Source organism: Chamaea fasciata, unplaced genomic scaffold, assembly GCF_029207755.1.
Source record: "Chamaea fasciata isolate MVZ Bird 193981 ecotype frontalis unplaced genomic scaffold, bChaFas1.0.hap1 SCAF_3, whole genome shotgun sequence".
In the NCBI taxonomy this organism is placed as follows: domain Eukaryota; kingdom Metazoa; phylum Chordata; class Aves; order Passeriformes; family Sylviidae; genus Chamaea; species Chamaea fasciata.
In genome coordinates, this window is record NW_027094088.1 from 89,123,412 (window position 1) to 89,135,334 (window position 11,923).

General features: G+C 45.2%; 1 protein-coding gene across 1 annotated transcript; it reads right to left on the reverse strand.

Annotated features, from left to right (window-relative positions):
- Positions 1–3,376: 3,376 nt before the first annotated feature.
- Positions 3,377–11,194, reverse strand: BAG2 (BAG cochaperone 2). The gene is made up of 3 exons (XM_066179741.1): positions 10,938–11,194; positions 5,206–5,315; positions 3,377–4,235 (listed from the first exon to the last, which is right to left on the reverse strand). The coding sequence occupies exons 1-3, from the start codon at positions 11,105–11,107 to the stop codon at positions 3,835–3,837; spliced, it is 681 nt and encodes a 226-aa protein (XP_066035838.1). The 5' UTR covers positions 11,108–11,194; the 3' UTR covers positions 3,377–3,834.
- Positions 11,195–11,923: the final 729 nt, after the last annotated feature.

The window sequence follows — 11,923 nt, forward strand, 5'->3', positions numbered from 1 at the left end:
AAAAGTATGACACTACAGCATTGTCACTTCTGTGTTGTATCCATTCAGTGAATGGGTGTTCTCCCAGTACGTGGGGCATCATTAGACGCAAAGCAGTAATGCTAGGGATGTATTTCCAACTGGAAATAGCAAATCTCAAAGTTGTATGACTGATCACGCTAATTTTTGTGCTTGTGTGTGTGTGTGGTTAATTTTTAAAAAATTTAAATATTCCACTTAAGACAATTTTGAAGCTTTCTTATTTTCAGTGTTTCTTAAGGCAGCACTTTTGTAGTCAAAATGCCTGAATTACCACACTGTCGGTCTGATTTCCTGTTTAATTTTTATGCTTCATTATTGGGTTGCCGTACATCTGACATGAAGTTTTCCTTCACATCATTTCTGTAGAGGTGGGATAATCTAAAGAGCATTGAGCAACTGAACAGGCAGCGCTCTGGGGGGTTATGTGGGGTACCTGCACAAGGCTCAGCTTGCACTTGAAGTTGTTCATGCACCCTTCAGGCTGAGAGCTCCAGGTGTTAACAGGGTGAATGATCTGCCCTTCTCCTCTGGGGGAGTTGTTCATGCAGCAAGCCAACACACATGCTGCTCCCATTCCAGTGCCACTACCTGAGCCCCTGCTGCTTTTCTAAGTGTATTCATAGACCTTTGGTTGAAGTCACTTTACCTGAACACTAACTGGACCAAAATTAGAGTGCAAGGATGGTCCAGCAGGCTTGGGTTCATCGAAATGACCTTGGCATCTTTTTGTAGGAAGCAGAAGTTGTACAGATCATCTTTCTAATGCACAAATAGTATTGAGAGAAGAAAATAATTCTCTGTTAAATATGGCATCCAAGCAGGTGATCAAAATTATAGAATGAAAACCAGCAGTGCATAGATTTAAGATGAAAGGTGCTATAATGGAATAAGAGAAGCCTGCTACTGTTCCATGTTGAAGTGTTCTATATGAGTCATCTCAGAGCGAGGTGAGTCCTAGTACTGAACTAGGCTCATTCTCAGGTTTCTAAAAGGGTAATACTAATAAATACTTCGTCAGTTCTGCCAAACCCACTAAAGTTGATAAGAAAAATTAAAAATCACTGTGGACCAGGAAAAACACCACTCTCACTGTGGGGATTAAGACTCATTGTTACTAATGGCTTAAATGTAACTGGCTAAAAGAGGAAATGTACTTAACCGGTTTTCTCACCATCATGATCTCAAGTAAATGTAACAGATCTGTAGAAAAAAAATGTCAACATACCATAAAATCCTCAAGCAGAAGAATCAGTGTTTAAAAGTGAGTATCTTGTATATGCTATTCTGTAGAATCCCTACAAATTAATTCTGCTGTTCTCTTGTAAGTGACACTAGCTGCATCATGCAACTTAAAACATTTGTTTGCTTATTGTTGGGTGTGATATAAGTCACTACTTTTGTGGTTATATTAAATTGTCAGTATATTAAATTTCAAAAATTGCTGTAACTACAAGCTGTGCAACCTCAATCTGATTGAGAAACGTACTTGATTCTCGTGTGTGTTGCCAACAGCTGGGATCCAAGGCAGCACATGAGAGCACTCAAAGGAACAAGTGTGGATACCCCAGTCCAAAAGAAATGGTATTTCTTAGCTCTTGCCTCTGATTTCTCTACCATGTGGTTGAAATACAAAATAGGGATTCTTTTCTGCTCTTCCTGGTCATTTTGCTTTTCATGATTGGTCTGGCCAATACAGTGATATGGTTTAAGTCAAAGATTGCAGACATTGGAAGTGGCATTAAAGTATTATTAATATACCAAAGATGCCTGGTACATTTTCTGAAATTAAACAGGTAAATAGTCACTAGTGATTTTTGGCTGGGGATTTTGCACTGTTTTGGTACTTTTTCCCTTTTTAGTAAAACCCAAGTCAGTAGCTGTGTCTGCCTCTTTACTCAGGAATCTGAAGAGCAGCGGAAGTAATATACTCCTGCTTCTTCCTGCATGCAGTTTAGAACACAGAAAATCAATGTGTTTGCTTAACACCCTGATAAGGATTAATTGGCAATGTTTTAGATTGATTACAGAGGCACTGGACTTGATGACCTTCATCAGTCCCTTCTAACCCACCTACTCTGCAATTCTGTGATAGCACAAGTGCTCTAAGAAATAAGAATTCTTTTAGGTATCAGTAAAAAACCAAAAAAACCTTTTTGCCTGAATAACCCTATAATGGCCCTAAAACCCCAAATATTGAAGGAATATTCTAAGCAACAAGAAGCTGTGTTCAACTTAAGTGTTACACAGCCTGAGTTCTGAAAACAACCCAGTCCGTGTATTACTGTAAAGGGTTTTAATACTTTAATTAAAGATTTTTTAACGCGGAATTACAGAATTAATGTCACCAACTCTTAGAAACTTCTCACAATCTCAAAGCTGAAACTTGGACTGCATTTGAAGCACCCACCTGAAGTGCCGTTTCTGCAAATTAAATGCAGTGACGGTGACCTCATGGCAGCTGAGGTTGAGTTTTCCTGCAGAGCACCTGAGCCCATCCAAAGCATTTAAAACCACAGGGCTCCTGACTGTCGGTTGTGCAGGAGTCTGATGTGCAGGGCTGTCACCGTGGGCTGGTGCCCTCAGAGCATCCAAGTGTGACACTCCAGCTGTCACACCCAGGCACTGCCACCAAGGCAGCTGTGATTGGTGGCAGCACTCAGACCCTTTGGGCTCCCTTCAGCTGAGCTTCAGCCTGAGCCAAGTTCAGCACGCTGCTGGCTGAGCCACAGAGGCCCCTGCTCCCCTCAGGGCACCGCCACCCTTGGGTGAAGTGCTGCAAGACTGCCCAGGCTACAGGGGGTCAAAAAACTACAGGCACACCTTGAAATCTTCAACTTCTGACCCACAGCCACAGAGTTCAGTGATGATGCCCAGCAGTTACTGTGAGAGAGTGGAAGACAAAGAACAAACCAAAAACCACTTACGAAGAGGCGAGTAATGCTGGATGCACAAAGCATCATCCTACACGAGACACAAATGCAGTGTTTGCCATGCCACGTGAGAAGTCAAAATGTTTTGCTCTGCGGCTTCATAGATGATGCAGAAGTGGAGTAGTAGCTGATGTACAGTTCCCCTTTCTATTATCTTTTAAAAAGAAACAGCAATCTCAAAGCTACAGTGAGCTTGTGGGAGCAGAATGGTTCATTCGGCATGGAGGGGGGATTTTGAGAGTCAGGTCCTTTAAAGCCTGGCAGGTGATCCCTGGGATACATTTCCCAGGGAAAAAAGTGTTGCTTTTCACTTCCTCAGTTACAAATTGGAGGTAGCTGTCTATCCCTAGAAAAGTACTGTGACTGGTTTATTCAAAATATTCAAAAAGTGCAAAATTATAAATGGTAAGGAGTAGGACACTGTGTTGTTTATGAAAATACCATAAATGTTTATTAATTGTTTTGATTTATTGCCATGATTTGTCTTTTGTCCCCAAAAGTCTGGTTCACACACTACGTATACAGCAGAGAAAAGCTGAAATCTCATGATAGGACAAAACAACTTTAGTTTCAAAAAACCCAGGAGAATGGAGGAAAGGCTAGATTTTCAGTTTCTGTCAGTTCAGCAGAAGCACAATTACAATTTGCAATAGAGCGGTATCGACTCTACAGAAGAACTGATAGCATTCCTTATTGCCAAAAGAAAATGCCAATGCTACCAAAACCCATTAAATGCTTGCACCTTGCAATCAAAGATACTTTGGTGCGTGTGGATGTGTATACACGTGTGTGCTCGTACAGAGAATTCTTTTCTTGGCTTCTCTGTGCTTTTTATGGGCACTTGCTCATCCTGTGGTTTGCCAGAAGTAGCCAGGAGGGTACGTTAATCCTGTTTGCTGTTGCAAGACTGCCGAACGGACGATTTCTGATGCTCCAACAACGTGATGGACTTCTCAGAATTTTCCAAGTTTCTGAGCAGAGTCTCTAGGCGCCTTTTGATTTTCTTCTGATCCTCAATGGCACACCCAATGACCACAGACTGGAATTTCTGATCGATGGGTCCCGCTGGCACATCGGATGTGCACGCGCCGTAAAGCGACATCAGGCGTGTTTTGGCGTCTTCCAAGTCGTCGAGGAGCTTATTGACGATCTCATCAATCATCTTGGTGGCATGCAGGAGCGACTCCTGCTGCTGCGCGTTGCGGATGGTTTCCACGGAAACCTCCACAGTCAGGGTTCGGCCCATCAGGCGATTCGCGGTCAAGTTCAGTTCTTCTCTCTCACCTCAATCGACAACAAGAAAATATTCCTGGTTAAAGGCAAATACTTTCCTGTGCAAATGGCATCATAGAGACACTCAAGCTGCTAGAACTTAGCAGTAAACAACTTTTTCTTGAAGTAAGTGACAATCAACAAGATTTCAAGAAGCCAGAAATGAACTTTTTGCATTTGCCCAAGTCATACTCATTTCACAGAAGTCAATGTCTGATTTGAAATGAGGCACTGAACTCTACTAAAGTTGGAAGCAATGTTTTTCCACTGCTGACACAATGCTTGCTGTGTCACTTTAAAGCAAAACATACAATATTACTAGGAAACGTTCAGTAACAGAACTGGCTCATTAAGGATTTCTGTGCCATTCTGAGGGAGAGATTTAGACAATACCCCAGAAGGCCATATAGAGAAAACTAGATAAAATAAGAAGCCATGAAAAAACGGCTTCTCTATTTTCTGAAACTATAGCTGCTTTTCAAAAATATGAACACAACACACTTGATACGTAGGCTCTTGAAGAGCCAATAAACCAACAATTTAAAGCACCTAATAATAAGGTTTAGGGAATATATTTAAAGCCATGAATCACACAACTGTGACAATGATCTTAATCATCAGGTTCTTGCAGGCTGTACACTTTCTAACACTCATGCCTGTCCAGTAGTCAAAATCATTTTCAACTATATCATCATCATCATCATCAATGTCTCTTCCCCCAGCAGAGTGATGCTGATTTTGAAAATATATCAGTGACCTGAGTATAGGCTTTCACATACACAGCAGTGACATTCACGGTAGTCCATCCAGCTGAACAGCATGAATTTATACTTGAGAAGATCTCAGGATAATGGGTGACACTTCAACAACCTCAGCTGGCTCCAATGGTGCCCCTTTACCAGCAGCAAAGAGAGCTGCTCCCTAAGAGATGGGCTGATTAGACTTTGGGTAAGTTGGATGGTACAGGAAAGCAGCTTCTCACCTTCACTGATGTGCCTCATATCCTGGCTGTTCTGTATATTGTGGATCATTTCGAGCAGAATTTCTTTCTCTTGCTCCATAGCAGATGCTGCATCACGGAAAGCCTCTACCCTGTACAAGGTTGAACCAAACAAAATGTTTAAATGATAGAATAGCTGTTCACCTCTATAGCTGCAAAGAACTGTTGTTTTAAACTTTGGCTTAGTCTAAGTACAGTCAGTTCTTAGTTACCCATGAGACAGACTCTCTGATTTCATGACTTTCTTCTTTTCAAGACTCAATATAATTTCAAACAAACAAACGGAGGAGCAAATGAAAAGAACAATTAAATCAAGACTTCTATTTTACTGACAGTGCTCTTCTAGCCTACTCTCTGGTTAATCTGGATATGCAGAGCCTGATGGTACTACAGCCCCATAGCAGAAGTCCTGTAGCCAACTGGCAATTATTATCAGCTGCCTAACTAGGAACTAGGAGAGAAAAGGGATCAAGTCCCCATCAGGGAACTTGGCAGTGAGGGTGGCAGCTGCAGAGATGGAGGCAGCAAGGGACCCTTACTCCCTGTGCCACCTCCAGGCCAGCAGAACCCATATAATCCAGCTGCAACTCCAGAAACCTACAACGTGCCAAACGTCCCTTTTGCAAAGGAGAAAACCCTGTGAGTGGGACAAAGCTCACACACATTTATTAACATGATAAGGGTTTCCTTGACACAAGTGGTGTGCCTTGGTCACTGGGAGAAGATGCTGGACTGCCTGCTCCCACTGTCACTGGTGCTTTCCATGGATTCACACAGGGAGGAAGCTTCTGTGGGAGCAGCTCCTATTTCTGGGCTTGCAAGGAAGCACGAAACTCAGTCCCTCCTGAAACCAAACCCCTACTCCAGTCCCATTACTGTGCTGAAACTCACATGTAATGCAGTGAGGACAAGGGGAAAGTCTATCAGAAACTGCTGTCCCTGTAATTGTTGGTCTTGGTAAGGTGTACGGTTCTGTGCCCACAGCCTGCCCTCCTTCTGGCATAAAGTACAGATTCAGCTCACCACGGGCAGTGTGAAAATGCCACATGAGAAGTCCAAGTCCAATTTCTTAATCTATGTCATATTCCTCACAATAGATTTACAGAAGGGGCTTTTGCAATCAGCTGAATAATATGGAAAAGAACACTGGGGAACTCTAATGCAACACTTCCAAGACCCGATACAAAAGAGGGAAATATCCCAATCCCTTGGCTTTTCTCTGAGACTTGGGAGTAGGGGCTTGCAGAGGACTTCCCAAGCTGGAACTGGCTGAAAGAGTTGTGCCAAAACCATCAACTCTGCATTCACTGGCTGCACAGAGAAGCAGGAGTATCATGTGAACCTGGCTGATGGTTTAAGATGCTTGCAGTGCACAGCTCGGGAGGTCTAGCTGCATCATGAGAAACCAAACATCTAGCTTGAAATGTTTACGAAACCTGGCCAGAAAAGGGGAAACAAACCAAAACACTGTTAAATCTCTTAGGTGCTCTACACTCTTCAACATTTCTGGGCGCTGCCCTGAGACAGCAGTGGCTCATTGCTGTCTCTGCAGAGGAGGGGACATCTTCTGAGACAGGAAGGGAGCTGCTGCTCCTTCCTCACAGGCTGGCAGAAGGCAGGTAACTTCGGGAGAACAGCAGTAAGAGAAAAAAGGGTGAAAGCAGAAGAATGGGAGCATTTCAGGATATAGTCACTCTTCACACGCAGCCTGCTCACGAAATAATTCTGTTTTACAAAATAGTTAGCCTAATTTAGTCAGTGAAAGCACAGGCTTCAGGCCTTGCCTTTAATGTTTGTTCTGAGGAGGAGTGGGAAAAGTTAATGCAATGCAAATTCATGCCAAGAGCAAATACTTTTAATTATTATTTTGGACTGGTTAGTAAGAGCAATGAAGCAGGTGGAGTCATTTCAGACTTCAGATGTCTCTACTTTATAATTTAGGAAGTCTAGCAATATCTTCAAAATGCCTTGCCATGCCTTTTTAAAAAGCTAGTATTTTCACAATTTTAAAAATGCATTGTGGTCGCTGGAAAGTTGTAAATTAAAATTTTGAAGTGCAGAATTTCAATTTTGATGGGGTTTTAAAATCAGATTCTGTATATCATTGTACTGACTTAAAAACTAAAGTTCTGCCTTCAGTAGATAGATCAGTCCGTGATTTCCACAGGCTTTGCTGGGTCCTAGGAAGAATGTGGAAAAGCTGCATTGCAGAGATGTATCCTGAATTGGTACAGTTCTAAAGAGAGTGCCTAAAATATCACTGCTTCCAAAGGCCAGCTTGCTATGTGAGGTAGGACCTAAAAGCCAAATTGTCAGAATAAATGTTGCATACTACAAAAAAGGAAAACCATAGTTCACCAACTAGAGCTTCGATTGACATTAATTTACTAAAGGTAATATAACCAAATCTTAAAAACTACTTCCTTCGCAATAATTGCTTCTTCAGAATTATTTTTACCATTTTTTAGACTGCAATATGGAGTGCCACACAACAATGGGACAGGGTCATTTCATAAGAGTACTCTAGTGGGGGAAAGAAAACCAGCAAAAAAAGCAGAAACAAGTCACACCAACTTCAGGAAAATAATGTGTCAGGTTCACACTTTGCAGTCAATTCTCGTAACTTCTTTCCTAAAAAATGCATGGTTTCTTAACTGCACAGGGCTCTGTAAATCTTTCCTTTCCTTGAGTGGGAGACCCCCCCAAAAAAGAGAAGATTTAAACTCTAACAGAGGTGACTGATGTGGGAAGGGGTGGAAACATAATCCAAGTCTCAAAAAAAACAACTAACCAAAGAATAAAAGGCAAAGAAAAAAGAACACAAGATACTCAATATTTATGCCTAGTTATCAATTATTTTGATACAGCAATATGGTCTTTTTTCCTCAGAGATGAAAACCTCCATTCATATTTTTACTTAGAGTGTATTTGTTTCTTTGAACAGCAACTAAATATTCCATTTATTACCTAACACTGAAAAAGACATTCCTTACGTCTGATTTTCCCTGATTGTGAGCAATTAGCTGAGCAGTGCCTTTGCTACATACCATTTACATGAGCAGAGCATTCCCCTGAGAAACAGGTGGACCAGGCTGTGCTTTTGTTTCCAGATGAGAAACTTGACACCCGCTTTCTTAGGACAGCTGCAATAATTGTGTCCTTTAAACTACTGACTGACTTAAACAGCCCACTGTTAAAGCCCACGTGCTGGAGGTTCAGATAAGTTTTCAAAGGAAATAAGAAACATCTGAGGATGGAGCAACTTTTTCCCCCCCGAAATGGAGCTAATCAGGCACACTGGAGGGAGACAAAGCAGGGGGTTTCACCCTCAGCTCCTTCAGCTGAGTGTCCACTCACAGGTGAGCAGTTCTGTCAACACTGAAATGAACGGTGGGGGAATATGGTTGACCCAAAGAACAAGATAAAAAGTACAAAAATGAAGATTAAAAAATACCCAGCAAGCGTCTGACTTACCTCGCGTATCATCACACCTAAAACTGTTCTCACTTAACACAAGCACCAGAACGCAGTGACTCATGAACAGCCTCTGGTCACGCTTCCAGCTGCTCCTAAGCTATCTTGGCAGTCACAGCAACACCAAGGTCCAAGCCCTTACAAGGGGCAAAGGTGCCACCTGCCCCCCTCGCCACCTCTGCCTCGAGCACTTGCTCCCTGGCAGCCAAATTAATTCCCCTTCCCTGCTCACTTTCCATACAGAAGAAAGCCCCTGTATTTTACAATGGCTTTAAAATGAAAGAGGGTAGACTTAGATTAGGTATTAGGAAGAAATTCTTCACTCTGAGGATGGTGAGGCACTGGAACAGGTTGCCCAGAGAGGTTGTAGACTCTCTGTACTTGGAGGTGTTAAAGGCCAGGCTGGATGGGGCTTTGAGCCACCTGGTCTACTGAAACATGCCCCTGCCCATGTCAGGGGGTTGGAACTAGATGACCTTTAAGGTCCCTCCTAACCCAGACCACTCTGTGATCCTGTGATTTCCAGAGGGATGAGGCTTGCTTCAGAGTTCAGTTGACCTTAGGCAGCTTGAGAACTGAGGATTGTTGAGGGTTTTAATTAAAGGCTGTCGTTCAGTTTGACAAATTTTCACTTACTATATTTCTAAGCAACACCTTGAGGGTCTATAGCAAAACCAAACCAGCTGGAGAAAGAGAAAGTTTAGAAGTTTTTCCTCCTCTCATTGAAATATATTTGAAATGAAGCATGTCAATTAGTTGTGCATAGAAAAAAAAACATAAGACTTGAGTGACTTTTATCAAATTAGACTTTTTTTTTTTCTCATGACTATTCCACATTTTGAATTATGGCTGTCTGAAAGAACCACAGCAAACTGGGAAGTTTAATTGAGGGTTTAATTGCTGGCTAACCAAACTGTCTGCTTTGTTTCAGAGTCACTCAGCAAATCTAAAACACATTTTTGCATATTCTCATGCTAATTTTTGGATTATATATTCATCATATGCCTAGACCTGGCATATGAGGAGTGAGACGTGTTTGCAGACAGTGATTTTGTTTAGTCAAATTCAGAGAAGTCTGCAAAGGACTTCAAGGAGATTTAATCAAGCTAAGTGAAAGGCTAATATAACAGCACATCGAGTCCACTCCTGAATAATGCAAAGTAATGCAGGCAGAAAGGGGAAATAAAACTCCTGCATCCCACAGAGCTCTTTTAATTACAGGAAAGTCCTAGAAACATTCTGGGTGGTTCTGTGAAAGCCGGTGATCAATATGCAGCTGTAATGAAGGAAAGGGTGTGTTGAAACAGTACCAGAGGAGGTGAATCAGTGGCATCCTGCACATCCATCCACCTCAGAAAGGACACTATGTAATTTAGCAGAGCTGAGAAGACAGAGAAGATGATTAAAGGCAAGGTATCATCTCTCATGAGGCCAAACTGGGAAAAAAGTCAAATGGTATAATTTAGGGAACGTCAAGTAACAGAAAAAAGTCAGGACATGCCTTGGCACAAGGATGAAATTCACATAGCATTTACAATAACTTTGGAAAAAACACACCTCAGCTGCAGAATGCAATGCTATCCACATAACTGGGAGACGTTTTAATATATCTCGCAGATGAGGTGGACACAAACACATCCAGAACATCCACAGCTGAACCAGTAAGAGCAGAGGGAGGTTTAGAAGACAAGAAGCTTCACACGCCAGCATTCAGCAGTGCAGCTTAAAGGCTTGCCAGAGCCTCCGAGAGCCCGAATGACACCACGTTTTATCCTCGGATTTCCTGCATCTTCTTATAAAACACCTGCCCGCAGATGCGGGATAGGGGCGACAGGGAGGGACGACAGACAGGAGGCACCGCGGGCTCGCACCCGCCGTGTCACAGCTGGCAGAGCACAGCCCCGTCTGCTCAAGGCTCCCCACACCCCGAAGGCTAACAAATCCGAAGCAGCCCTTCGCGCTTTCTCTGGAAAACGTCTACTTTCATACGTTCGTAGACATATTCCTATTTTCGTGTATTTCCAGGCCAAGAAAGTTCACCTTAGAGCAGCAGCTCCCATTTGTAAACTCTGCCCCCCATGAAGGAGAACCCTTTTCCCCTCGGTCCCCTCAAGAAGCCTCACCCCCTCCCCACCCCCCCAGCCGGGGGAGGGCTCCGCCGCCGGCCCGCGGTGCGGAGCCACGGGCTCGGGGCCAGACGGCTCCGTGGCCCCGTCCCAGCGCCCGGCCCCGGGCCCCACCTGAGCTCCAGCTGGTCCAGGTTCTCGAGCAGGCGGCTGGAGCGGTCGGCCATGGAGGTGGAGCGGTAGAAGCGGCCCCGGAGCTGCCCGCCCGACTGCTGCTGCTGCTGCTGCTGCGGCTGCTGCTGCGCCCCCTCGCTGGCCTTGGCGCTGATCCTGGCCTGGGCCATCCCACCCGCCGCTGCCGCCGGCGGAACCTCGCTGCGGCCGCTCCCTCCCCGCGTCCCGCAGGCGGCGGCGGCGGCCGAATGCCGGCACCTCGCTCATGGCCAAAGAAGGAGCCGCCCCGCCGCCGGCCCCCGCGGCCACCCCGCCCCCGCGCCGGGCCCGCGGGCGCCGCCTCACGCAGCGCGGCGGGGACGCCTCGCCCCGGCCGGGGGCAACGCAGGCACGGGACGGGCCAGCCTGGGAGGGACCGCACCGGGTCATCTGGTCCAACCTCCCTGCCCCCTCTCCAGTGAGGGAGGCTGCACAAGCTCTCTGGGCAAGCTGTTCCAGTGCTCGGTCACCTCGACAGTAAAAAAGTTCTTCGTATTCAGGTGGAACTTCCTGTGCATCAGTTTCTGCCCGTCGTCTCTTGTCCCAGTACTTGGCACCACGGAGAAGAGACTGGTCCATCTTCTTGACACCCATTCTTCAGGTACATAATCGCACTGACGAGGCCCCCTCTCGGTTACCCCTGCTCGAGGTTGAGCAGACCCACTTCCCTCAGGCATTTTTGGTGAGAGAGACTCTCCAGAGCCTTGGTTAAGTTACCTGCTCCAGGGGCTCCCTGTATCTCTTGTCTGTTCCCGCACGCCTTCCTCCCCGCATACAGCCATGGAGGCCGGCTGAGCTCACCAGCGAGCTGGGGACGGATGGCGGCCGAGACCGCAGCAGCCGAGCGTTCCCTGCTGTGACCGACACGGCGGTGTCACCTGCCCCTGCCCCAGGCAGGTGCCCGGCCACCGCACAGCCGACACACGGCAGCCCGGTGGTGCTCTGCT